Consider the following 12503-nt stretch of genomic DNA (forward strand, 5'->3'; position numbering starts at 1 on the left):
GAACATTTTAACATCTTGGCCATGTTCTGTTATAATCTTCATCTGGCACAGCCAGAAGAGGACTGGCCACCCCTCATAGCCTGGTTTCTCTCTAGGTTTCTTCCTAGGTTCTGGCCTTTCTAGGGAGTTTTTCCTAGCCACCGTGCTTCTACACTTGCATTGCTTGCTGTTTGGGGTTTTAGGCTGAGTTTCTGTAGAGCACTTTGAGATATCAGCTGATGTAAGGAGGGCTTTATAAATACATTTGATTGATAATCCACAAGTTACCACTGGTTAAATCTATGACTTTGAAATGCCTGTTTACTCTGTTCTATCTCACTGTGCAATCCACTGTCTCATCAGCCCAGGCAGTGAAGTTATCTCCACTCTAAAAAGCATCTAGACATTATCTCACGTTTCTTTTAGACTAACATTTAGTTTTCAACAGTGGAGATTTGTATAAACCTTGCTGTCTGTCTCTCCGACATTTGCAACATTGTTTCTCCGACATTTGCAACATTGTTTCAATATTCAAATTCGATCTCCAACTGTCCCATAGTAATGAACATGTCGGGATCGGGAGTCGGGACGAGAGAGAGAGAGGCAGGCAGCGTTTCTCATCCAGTCGAAATAATGAATCAGCTGGCAAACATTTTTATTGATATATACAAAGAAATGTCAATTGAAAAAAGGTAAAATGAAATGAAGTGCAGCTAGTTTGCAATCTTTCCAGCTTCTGTTTGAAGTTATTGTGTTAGCTGTGTTGTTGGCTAGCTCCTCTGAACAATAGTGTCCTAATGAGAGAGCACATTTTCTATGCCAGGCGAAATCGTGCCTCATTAGCTCATTGTTATGGGTGTATCCAAATAAATGTCACTAGAAAACAGCTTCAACAAATGCAGCTACTCTTTTATTCTGTCTGCACTGTTTGACGTGACAGCTAGGCAATTATCCATAGTTGCCTAGCTGGCAAGCAAGCAATAAGAACTTTGCAGCCAGTATGGCAATGGAACGTTTAGAATGAACGACTGGGTCGCGTCTATAGATACAGAACAAAAAGACTGAACAACTGGGTTGCTTCGCTGGCAACCGAACCAATAGAACGAACGACCAGCCGGCTTGGGTAGCAGCCTTAGATTTGTTTTTCGAGACTATATCTTGTGGAAGGATGAAATAGTATGAATAAATTCATCAATTTAATGTTTTTAATGAAAATCTGTCAATCATTATTTGAATATTTGTATTTATTATTTTCACCTTTATTTAATTAACCAGGTAGGCCAGTTGAGAACAAGTTCTCATTTACAACTGCGACCTGGCCAAGATAAAGCAAAGCTGTGCAACAAAAACAACAGCACAGAGTTACACATAAACAAACATACAGTCATTAACACAAAAGAAAATAAATATAGAAAAAGTGTGTGTGCAAATGTAGAAGAATAGGGGGGTAGGCAATAAATAGGCCCTATATGTGAAAACAATTACAATTTAGCATTAATACTGGAGTGATCAATGTGCAGATGATGTGCAATTAGAGATACTGGGGTGCAAAAGAGCAAGAGGGTAAGTAATAATATAGTCGGGTGTGCTATTTACAGATTGGCTGTGTACAGGAACAGTGATCGGTAAGATGCTCTGACAGCTGATGCTTAAAGCTAGAGAGGGAGATATAAGACTCCAGCTTCAGAGATTTTTCAGTCATTGGCAGCAGAGAACTGGAAGGAAAGGCGGCCAAAGGAAGTGTTGGCTTTGGGGATAACCGGTGCAATATACCTGCTGGAACGTGTGCTATGGGTGGGTGTTGCTATGGTGACCAGTGAGCTGAGATAATGTGGGACTTTACCGAGCAAAGACTTATAGATGACCTGGAGCCAGTGGGTTTGGCGACGGATATGTAGTGAGGGCCAGCGAACGAGAGCATACAGGTCAAAGTGGTGGGTAGTATATGGAGCTTTGGTGATAACATGAATGGCACTGTGATAGACTACATCCAGTGTCGGGGGCTATTTTGTAAATGACATCACCAAAGTCAAGGATCGGTAGGAGTCAGTTTTACGAGGATATGTTTGTTGGCATGAGTGAAGGAGGCTTTTTTTTGCGAAATAGGAAGCCAATTCTAGATTTAACTTTGGATTGGAGATGCTTAATGTGAGTTTGTTACCAAGATGTTGGTAACCCGTTGTATAAAAGTGATAATGCCCTCAAAGCCGGTGTTTTGAGGATATATTGGCACGGTTTGGCCAACAACACCCGTGCCAATATACCCTCCAAACACCGGCTTCAAGGGCATTATCACTTAATTGAGGTTGAGTAGGGAGAGTGAATAGACCAGCCAAGACAGACACCCATGCTGGGAAAGGATGTCATGGATCGTTTGAGCTGCCATAAGATAAACATCACCTCAACACTTCACTATGAATGCTATACACCATAATGACAAAAACAGAAGCTGCTCCGTTCATCATGGTGACTTTGAAGTATTGGGGAAGTAATGTAGCATACGTGTCTCAAGGATTTTCTTCCCCTTCACATGATACCTGTTCTGGTTCCTGTTGCTATCCTTCCTGTTCTGGGGGCGCCACTCAGACAGAGGGAGGTGGAAGGCCACTGCAGAGGAGGGCTGATATTACTCACTTCTTGGAGCTGGCAATGTCTATCAGAGAAATATACTCAGCCTCAAAATTGCTTTGAATATTTCCAGTGTATTCCCCAAAAACATTGGGCACCTTTCATATGGCCTTTATTGCAGTCACAGCGTGCAGATTATCAGATCTAATAATGATGTGTAACATCTCAGGAACTCCACTGATATGATGACCTGGAACATAACCAATGTTTTGTACTGTTAACATCCTCTCATACTTATATCCGACACACTGCAACGACAAAAAGCCAAGAGCAGTGGGTGGCCGCGGTGTGTTAGCGATCACCTGCCGGGTGTCGACAAACAGTGGCTGTTTGTGCTTTTTCAACATGTAGAATTGTCGGGAAATGAACAGAAAATGATGGCCAATATTCTAGTCAGAGGCAAAAGGAAGGATATGATCACCCTAGTTTACATGGCAGATGAATGGGTTTGTTCTACACAATGAATTAAGTTCTGAACGTTTTGTAGCATTGCACCCTCCTGAACAGGTCCCTTGACATCCCCTGGACATCCCATAATGTCTCCTGACCCCTCCTGTCTCAGCCTCCAGTATTTATGCTGCAGCAGTTTTGTGTCGGGGGGGCTAGGGTCAGTTTGTTATATCTGGAGTACTTCTGTCCTATTCGGTGTCCTGTGTGAATCTAAGTGTGCGTTCTCTAATTTTCTCCTTCTCTCTTTCTTTCTCTCTCTCGAGGACCTGAGCCCTAGGACCATGCCCCAGGACTACCTGACATGATGACTCCTTGCTGTCCCCAGTCCACCTGGCCGTGCTGCTGCTCCAGTTTCAACTGTTCTGCCTTATTATTATTCGACCATGCTGGTCATTTATGAACATTTGAACATCTTGGCCATGTTCTGTTATAATCTCCACCCGGCACAGCCAGAAGAGGACTGGCCACCCCACATAGCCTGGTTCCTCTCTAGGTTTCTTCCTAGGTTTTGGCCTTTCTAGGGAGTTTTTCCTAGCCACCGTGCTTCTACACCTGCATTGCTTGCTGTTTGGGGTTTTAGGCTGGGTTTCTGTACAGCACTTTGAGATATCAGCTGATGTATGAAGGGCTATATAAATACATTTGATTTGATTTGATTTGATAATAATGCACTTTTTTTATCGGAAGAGGGTGGGTGGTGCCAATGAGGGCTTTGTCCCCTTCTGCAGTCAGTCATTCAGACACATTCACAGCATGCAGCCAGGCAGAGGTTGATTTAATGCCTCTGTTTGGGCTGCGTCATTCCAGTGTAACCATGGTGATGCAGTTATCCTGAATTAGAGGAGGAAGTGGCATCAACAAACATGGACAAGAGCCACATTTTCCCCACAGATTACTACTATGAGGGAGGGTATGAGAGAGATGACTCATTGGTGCACTCTGTTATTCAACTGTTTCTCCCAGAATGTACACACACACACACACACACACACACACACACACACACACCACACACACACACCACACACACACACACACACTTCCTCTTCAGAATAGATATCTTTATTGCATTCATTCATTCTTTGATTTCTTTCTCATCCAGCCCATCGTTTTCTACCTGTTGTGCTTCTACTGGAAGACCAATTACTCATGTCTGTCATTGAAAATAAGTAATTTTAATAACCCACGTGCCATGTTAATGGTTTTATTGAATGTATCAAATGTCACGGGGAGTGTTCATTTTAGTTTAGACACAACAGTGTATATTAACAAACTGAAAAAAGACTATCAAACATACAGTTAATACAACTTCAAGTTTAAGTTTTCATCTTAGACAATGTCCATAGTCCCAGTTCGCAAGGCATCTGAGACAATGTCCATAGTCCCAGTTCGCAAGGCATCTGAGACAATGTCCATAGTCCCAGTTCGCAAGGCATCTGAGACAGTTTCTGTAACACCATGTTTGAATTAAACATCAAAAAGACATTTGCTTTAAATCTCACTTGAATAGTTTTCTTTTGTTAATTTGCAATGAATCAGGAAAGTACCCTGTACACAAACACATGACCATATTTCCTCATCAGCTCTTCTTTTTGAGAAACAGGCCCGTCCTCAATAAGAACTACTAAACACCAACTAATCGTTGAGCCATTTCCTGTTTAAAAAACCTTTGCACATAATGCAAATACAAAAATAAAAGCCTATTCAGTTTAAGTTTGTTTCCATGGGATAGACGTGTGTCCTCACAAAGGTCAGATTATTCGACAAATACCAGTGAGAGATGGAAAGAGTTGTTCTTAGTCTATAAATGGAAAAAAGATTCCTTCTCTCTCGAAAATAGTGTATTCTGACCAACAAAGGCTCCATCTTTCAAAAAGTACAGTAAACATCGTCTGGCATCCCACAAAGCATTGTCTTGTGCCGTACTGTAGGCACAGATGTCGCATGTCGATGACCTCACACGTCGATGACCTCACACATTGGTGACCTCGATACCCGAGTGTTTGTGGATTGGACTCCCCTCTGTCCTGGGCGGAGCTTCGTCACAAGCCTCTCTCGGCAGCGAGCCGTAGCTGCTATGACAACTCAAGTCCCGCCCACTGTGGGCTTTGGGGCTGAACCCTAAAGGAGGCTGGGGGAGGAGAAGGAAGTCAGGCCCTGTTCAAATACTTTGAAAATGCATCCTTACTTCCTCCCTTTCTTGAAGTCATCACTGATCTGACCTGTTTGGATTGGTGAAAACTAAATAGTGGAACCTGTTTTCACCTATCCAGTAATGTTAGATCAGTGGTTACTCCAAGGGGAAAGAAACAAACAAGGCTTCATTTAGCTTTTCTATAGAGTAGGCCTATAGCCCAAGGGAGATAGTCTTTTACTGTGTAACCGACATCGTCGCTTCCTCAAGGCTTCAAACTGAGAATATCGGATACACATTAATGATGTATTTCCCTTGGGCTATAGGTTTACACTATATGAAAGCAAATACAAGAGGAACGAAGAGGGACATTCTGGCTTCAAGGCCTTTTTAAACACAATAAAGACTTGAAGCTAAAACATCTTTACCGATATTTATTTGACAGGGTCAGTGCACTTTGAAGGGATAGTTCAGAGAAATTACATATACAGATATTTGTTCCCTTGCCATCAAACCTGTCTATGGACTAGCCACGGCCAACAAATGCTAATTATTAATTAATTTAACCAAACTATGCCTTTAATCAACATTTTATTGTTTACATTCAAGTTTGACAGATTTAACAAAAGACCAAATTTTCATCCGTAGTCAAGGAGTGCCCACCTTGACGGCCCGTCTCCTGAGGGAGCCTTCGTCGTCCGGGTGTGTGTGGCGGTTGGTGGAGCTGGTGGGCCGGCCCAGGGAGGCGTGCCGTAAGGGTGTGGGTGGGGAGGCGTGGCGTAGAGGTGTTGGCGGGGTGCTCATTGTCCCCAGCCTATCATGGTTTTGCTGTAGACCTGACCTGGGGTGTCAGTGTCAGGAGGGAGGGGAGGAATGGGTACATTATTGATTGACTAGGTACAGATTATTGATGAGCAGATTCCTTAATGATTATGTAGTTATTTAAGCAGCCGTTCTTAGCCAGAGTGATTTGCAAGTGATGAACCTCTCCATTTTCCACTCTGAATCTGTCCTGACTGAAACAGATCGGTGTCTTGCACACGTGATCCCACAAGTCCCCTCTTTAATTAGGTTAAGCAAGAGATGTTGTCTATTCATCCCTATTTTTCATCCCTTTCCCTGACAATAAGGCTGCCATTTAATCAACTGCCATTTAAATCTTACAGCGCCTGAGAGGGATGCAGACAGGTGGACTTCCAAACTGTCACTTATCCCAGCCGTACTGCAGAGTGGGGATCAATGTAGATAAACCATACATCTTCACCCTTACTCTCTCCCTCTCTGATGTTTTCTCTTTGATTCTCCCTTAAACTACATTAAATTAATCTAACCACATTTCCCTCATGACTTTGGCCTTAGCTGTATCTGTCCCTCCCTCCCTCCCTCCCTCCCTCCCTCCCTCCCTCCCTCCCTCCCTCCCTCCCTCCCTCCCCCTCCCTCCCTCCCTCCCTCCCTCCCTCCCTCCCTCCCTCCCTCCATCTCCCTCTCGCTCTCCATTGCATCACCTGGCTGAACTGATGAGGACCTTCATCTCCTCGGTGAGGTGGCGGCGAATCATGTGCTTGTTGCCGGGTATACCCAATGCCGTTGCCATGGAGTCTGTGTTGAAGGAGGGGTCTAGCACCATTACAGCCCCGTGAACTCCACTGTTCTGGAGACTGTCAGCAAACTCCTACACAGGATGAGGAGGGAGAGGGACAAAAACATTTTTTTAGGGGTTCCTAAAAATTTAAAATAACAGGGCCGTCATTATAAATAGGAATGGGTTCTTAATGGACTTGCCTGGTTAAATAAGGTTGAATAAAATGTAATGGAGATTTTAAAAAGCGTACTAACCCAACATTTTCAATGTGCACGCATACAGTGTTGTTCTATCTGCCCACAGTAACCCTCAACATTTGATTGAATAGGGGTTTGACTGACAATATTGAGTTGGGCTCTTCAGATGAAAACATCTTTGATTTTCATAGTTGTTCTGAACTAAATGTAGTCAATATCAATAGAAGGGATATCATAAGCAAAAACTCCTGTCTTACTATCCATTTATTGAAGCCGTGACTCACTGTGCAGTAACCACAGAGATGACGAGCGGTTCAGAATTGATCACAAAGGTCCTTTCCTTTATCTTTCTGCACAGACAGGGAGTGTCAATAAACCTGACGCAATTTCCTACACTCCCCCATGCATATAACAACACATAAAAGCTCTCTGTCTATTGTCAATAAACACACGATGATCTCTTAGCATGATTTGAATTGGTTTGCAGTATGCACAATTCTGTTTTAATGCATACTTTGTGTATAGAATAATTGGTAACCATTTGTAAGCAAATGTAACCATTTGTAAACTTTTTCAGGTTAAATACTGACACCGGTCAGATCTTATCCTAAGTGTCAAAGATGTATCAATGAGGACTGAGTGTAAACGTCAGATACCATGTTTTCACAGTACTTGATTGTGCCAGTGTTGTTGGGATGATAATGAACCCTAGACCCCACCTTAAGGTCAATGTCTCGGACCCACTTAACGACCCGATGACACGTCCATACCACGGGATCCAGGTTCTGATGCTCACACTGAGCCCGTCTGGCCTGGAGGGCCTGGAGAGAGTTGAGACGCACGCACACACACACACACACACACACACACACACACACACACACACACACACACACACACACACACACACACACACACACACACACACACACACACACACACACACACACACACACACACACACACACACACACACACACACACACACACACACACAGCACATTTAATTTGACTTTCAAATCAACTTTACTTCCACCCATAGATCACAGATGTGTGTCCGATTGAATGAAATGACATGTATTGTAGCCAACATGTATACACACATACATATCTGTAACGTCTACAGTGCATTCGGAAAGTATTCAGAACCCTTGACTTTTATAAAATTTTGTTACGTTACAGCCTTATTCTAAAATAGATTAAATTGTTTGTTTTTTCCCTTCATCAATCTGCACACAATACCCCATAACGACAAAGCAAGAACTGGTTTGCAGAAATGTTTGCAAATGTTAAAAAACTAAAAAAACTTAAAGATCAAATCAAATCAAATTTTATTTGTCACATACACATGGTTAGCAGATGTTAATGCGAGTGTAGCGAAATGCTTGTGCTTCTAGTTCCGACAATGCAGTGATAACCAACAAGTAATCTAACTAACAATTCCAAAACTATTGTCTTATACACAGTGTAAGGGGATAAGGAACACGCACATAAGGATATATGAATGAGTGATGGTACAGAGCAGCATACAGTAGATGGTATCGAGTACAGTACATACATATGAGATGAGTATGTAGACAAAGTAAACAAAGTGGCATAGTTAAAGTGGCTAGTGATACATGTATTACATAAGGATGCAGTCGATGATGTAGAGTACAGTATATACGTATGCATATGAGATGAATAATGTAGGGTAATTAACATTATATAAGGTAGCATTGTTTAAAGTGGCTAGTGATATATTTACATAATTTCCCATCAATTCCCATTATTAGAGTGGCTGGAGTTGGGTCAGTGTCAATGACAGTGGGTTGGCAGCAGCCACTCAATGTTAGTGGTGGCTGTTTAACAGTCTGATGGCCTTGAGATAGAAGCTGTTTTTCAGTCTCTCGGTCCCAGCTTTGATGCACCTGTACTGACCTCGCCTTCTGGATGATAGCGGGGTGAACAGGCAGTGGCTCGGGTGGTTGATGTCCTTGATGATCTTCATGGCCTTCCTGTAACATCGGGTGGTGTAGGTGTCCTGGAGGGCAGGTAGTTTGCCCCCGGTGATGCGTTGTGCAGACCTCACTACCCTCTGGAGAGCCTTACGGTTGAGGGCGGAGCAGTTGCCGTACCAGGCGGTGATACAGCCTGCCAGGATGCTCTCGATTGTGCATTTGTAGAAGTTTGTGAGTGCTTTTGGTGACAAGCCAAATTTCTTCAGCCTCCTGAGGTTGAAGAGGCGCTGCTGCGCCTTCTTCATGACGCTGTCAGTGTGAGTGGACCAATTCAGTTTGTCTGTGATGTGTATGCCGAGGAACTTAAAACTTGCTACCCTCTCCACTACTGTTCCATCGATGTGGATAGGGGGGTGTTCCCTCTGCTGTTTCCTGAAGTCCACAATCATCTCATTAGTTTTGTTGACGTTGAGTGTGAGGTTATTTTCCTGACACCACACTCCGAGGGCCCTCACCTCCTCCCTGTAGGCCGTCTCGTCGTTGTTGGTAATCAAGCCTACCACTGTTGTGTCATCCGCAAACTTGATGATTGAGTTGGAGGCGTGCGTGGCCATGCAGTCGTGGGTGAACAGGGAGTACAGGAGAGGGCTCAGAACGCACCCTTGTGGGGCCCCCGTGTTGAAGATCAGCGGGGAGGAGATGTAGTTGCCTACCCTCACCACCTGGGGGCGGCCCGTCAGGAAGTCCAGTACCCAGTTGCACAGGGCGGGGTCGAGACCCAGGGTCTCGAGCTTGATGACGAGCTTGGAGGGTACTATGGTGTTGAATGCCGAGCTGTAGTCGATGAACAGCATTCTCACATAGGTATTCCTCTTGTCCAGGTGGGTTAGGGCAGTGTGCAGTGTGGTTGAGATTGCATCGTCTGTGGACCTATTTGGGCGGTAAGCAAATTGGAGTTGGTCTAGGGTGTCAGGTAGGGTGGAGGTGATATGGTCCTTGACTAGTCTCTCAAAGCACTTCATGATGACGGAAGTGAGTGCTACGGGGCGGTAGTCGTTTAGCTCAGTTACCTTAGCTTTCTTGGGAACAGGAACAATGGTGGCCCTCTTGAAGCATGTGGGAACAGCAGACTGGTATAGGGATTGATTGAATATGTCCGTAAACACACCGGCCAGCTGGTCTGCGCATGCTCTCTGGGCGTGGCTGGGGATGCCGTCTGGGCCTGCAGCCTTGCGAGGGTTAACACGTTTAAATGTCTTACTCTCCTCGGCTGCAGTGAAGGAGAGACCGCATGTTTTCGTTGCAGGCCGTGTCAGTGGCACTTTTTGTCCTCAAAGCGGGCAAAAAGTTATTTAGTCTGCCTGGGAGCAAGACATCCTGGTCCGTGACTGGGCTTGGTTTCTTCTTGTAGTCCGTGATTGACTGTAGACCCTGCCACATGCCTCTTGTGTCTGAGCCGTTGAATTGAGATTCTACTTTGTCTCTGTACTGACGCTTAGCTTGTTTAATAGCCTTGCGGAGGGAATAGCTGCACTGTTTGTATTCGGTCATGTTGCCAGACACCTTGCCCTGATTAAAAGCAGTGGTTCGCGCTTTCAGTTTCACGCGAATGCTGCCATCAATCCACGGTTTCTGGTTAGGGAATGTTTTTATCGTTGCTATGGGAACGACATCTTCAACGCACGTTCTAATGAACTCGCACACCGAATCAGCGTATTCGTCAATATTTTTATCTGACACAATACGAAACATGTCCCAGTCCACGTGATGGAAGCAGTCTTGGAGTGTGGAGTCCGCTTGGTTGGACCAGCGTTGGACAGACCTCAGCGTGGGAGCCTCTTGTTTAAGTTTCTGCCTGTAGGCAGGGATCAACAAAATAGAGTCGTGGTCAGCTTTTCCGAAAGAAGGGCGGGGCAGTGCCTTATATGCGTCACGGAAGTTAAAGTAACAATGATCCAAGGTTTTACCACCCCTGGTTGCGCAATCGATATGCTGATAACATTTAGGGAGTCTTGTTTTCAAATTAGCTTTGTTAAAATCCCCAGCTACAATGAATGCAGCCTCCGGATAAATGGTTTCCAGTATGCAAAGAGTTAAATAAAGTTCGTTCAGAGCCATCAATGTGTCTGCTTGGGGGGGGATATATACGGCTGTGATTATAATCGAAGAGAATTCTCTTGGAAGATAATGCGGTCTACATTTGATTGTGAGGAATTCTAAATCAGGTGAACAGAAGGATTTGAGTTCCTGTATGTTTCTTTCATCACACCATGTTTCGTTAGTCATGAGGCATACGCCCCCGCCACTCTTCTTACCAGAAAGATGTTTGTTTCTGTCGGCGCGATGCGTGGAGAAACCCGTTGGCTGCACCGCATCGGATAGCGTCTTCCCAGTAAGCCATGTTTCCGTGAAGCAGAGAACGTTGCAGTCTCTGATGTCCCTCTGGAATGCTACCCTTGCTCGGATTTCATCAAACTTGTTGTCAAGAGACTGGACATTAGCAAGAAGAATGCTGGGGAGTGGTGCGCGATGTGCCCTTGTCCGGAGTCTGACCAGAAGACCGCTACGTTTCCCTCTTTTTCGGAGTCGTTTTTTTGGGTCGCTGCATGCGATCCATTCCGTTGTCCTGTTTGTAAGGCAGAACACAGGGTTCGCGTCGCGGAAAACATATTCTTGGTCGTACTGATGGTGAGTTGACGCTGATCTTATATTCAGTAGTTATTCTCGACTGTATGTAATGAAACCTAAGATGACCTGGGGTACTAATGTAAGAAATAACACGTAAAAAAAAACAACTGCATAGTTTCCTAGGAACGCGAAGCGAGGCGGCCATCTCTGTCGGCGCCGTAAGTATTTAGACCCTTTACTTGGTACTTTGTTAAAGCACCTTTGGCAGCGATAACAGCCTCGAGTATTCTTGGGTATGACGCTACAATCTTGGCACACCTGTTTTGGGGGATTTTCTCCCATTCTTCTCTGCAGATCCTCTCAAGCTCTGTCAGGTTGGATGGGGAGCATTGGTGCACAGCTATTTTCAGGTCTCTTCAGAAATGTTAGATCGGGTTCAAGTCCAGGCTCTGGCTGGGCCACTCAAGGACTTTCAGAGACTTGTCCCAAAGCCACTTCTGTGTTGTCTTGGCTGTGTGCTTAGTGTCGTTGTTCTGTTGGAAGGTGAACTTTCACCTCCGTCTGAGGTACTGAGTGCTCTAGAGCAGTCTCCCAGTTGCTGCTGCTGAAAAACACCCTCACAGCATGAGGATGTCAACACCATGCTTCACCATAAGGATGGTGCCAGGTTTCCTCCAGACGTGACACTTGGTATTCAGGCCAAAGAGTTCAATCTTGGTTTCATCAGACCAGAAAATCTTGTTTCTCATGGTCTGAGAGTCCTTTAGGTGCCCTTTGGCCAGGCAGCCAGCTCTAGGAAGAGTCTTGTTGGTTCCAAACTTCTTCCATTTAATGAATAATCGAGGCCACTGTGTTCTTGGGGCCCTTCAATGCTGCAGAAATGTTTTGGTACCCTTCCCCAGTGCCTCAACACAATCCTGTCTCAAATTCCTTTGACCTCATGGCTTGGGTTTTTCTCTGATATG

The 12503-nt window shown here is 44.7% G+C and overlaps 1 protein-coding gene across 4 annotated transcripts in view; it reads right to left on the minus strand.

Moving 5' to 3' along the window:
- Window positions 1-4245: 4245 nt before the first annotated feature.
- The window catches only part of LOC124031876 (kazrin-A-like), a 211314-nt gene continuing 203056 nt past the window's right edge, over window positions 4246-12503 (minus strand). For all 4 annotated transcript variants that reach the window (XM_046343656.1, XM_046343655.1, XM_046343657.1 and 1 more), the window contains 4 exons: window positions 7690-7791; window positions 6697-6863; window positions 5855-6032; window positions 4246-5188 (listed from right to left, as the gene is read on the minus strand). In XM_046343656.1, coding sequence (XP_046199612.1) covers window positions 5030-5188; window positions 5855-6032; window positions 6697-6863; window positions 7690-7791 — 606 coding nt within the window. In that variant the 3' untranslated portion in view covers window positions 4246-5029. The remainder of the gene's footprint in view (window positions 5189-5854; window positions 6033-6696; window positions 6864-7689; window positions 7792-12503) is intronic.

This window comes from Oncorhynchus gorbuscha, linkage group LG03, assembly GCF_021184085.1.
Source record: "Oncorhynchus gorbuscha isolate QuinsamMale2020 ecotype Even-year linkage group LG03, OgorEven_v1.0, whole genome shotgun sequence".
NCBI classification, from domain to species: Eukaryota; Metazoa; Chordata; class Actinopteri; order Salmoniformes; family Salmonidae; genus Oncorhynchus; species Oncorhynchus gorbuscha.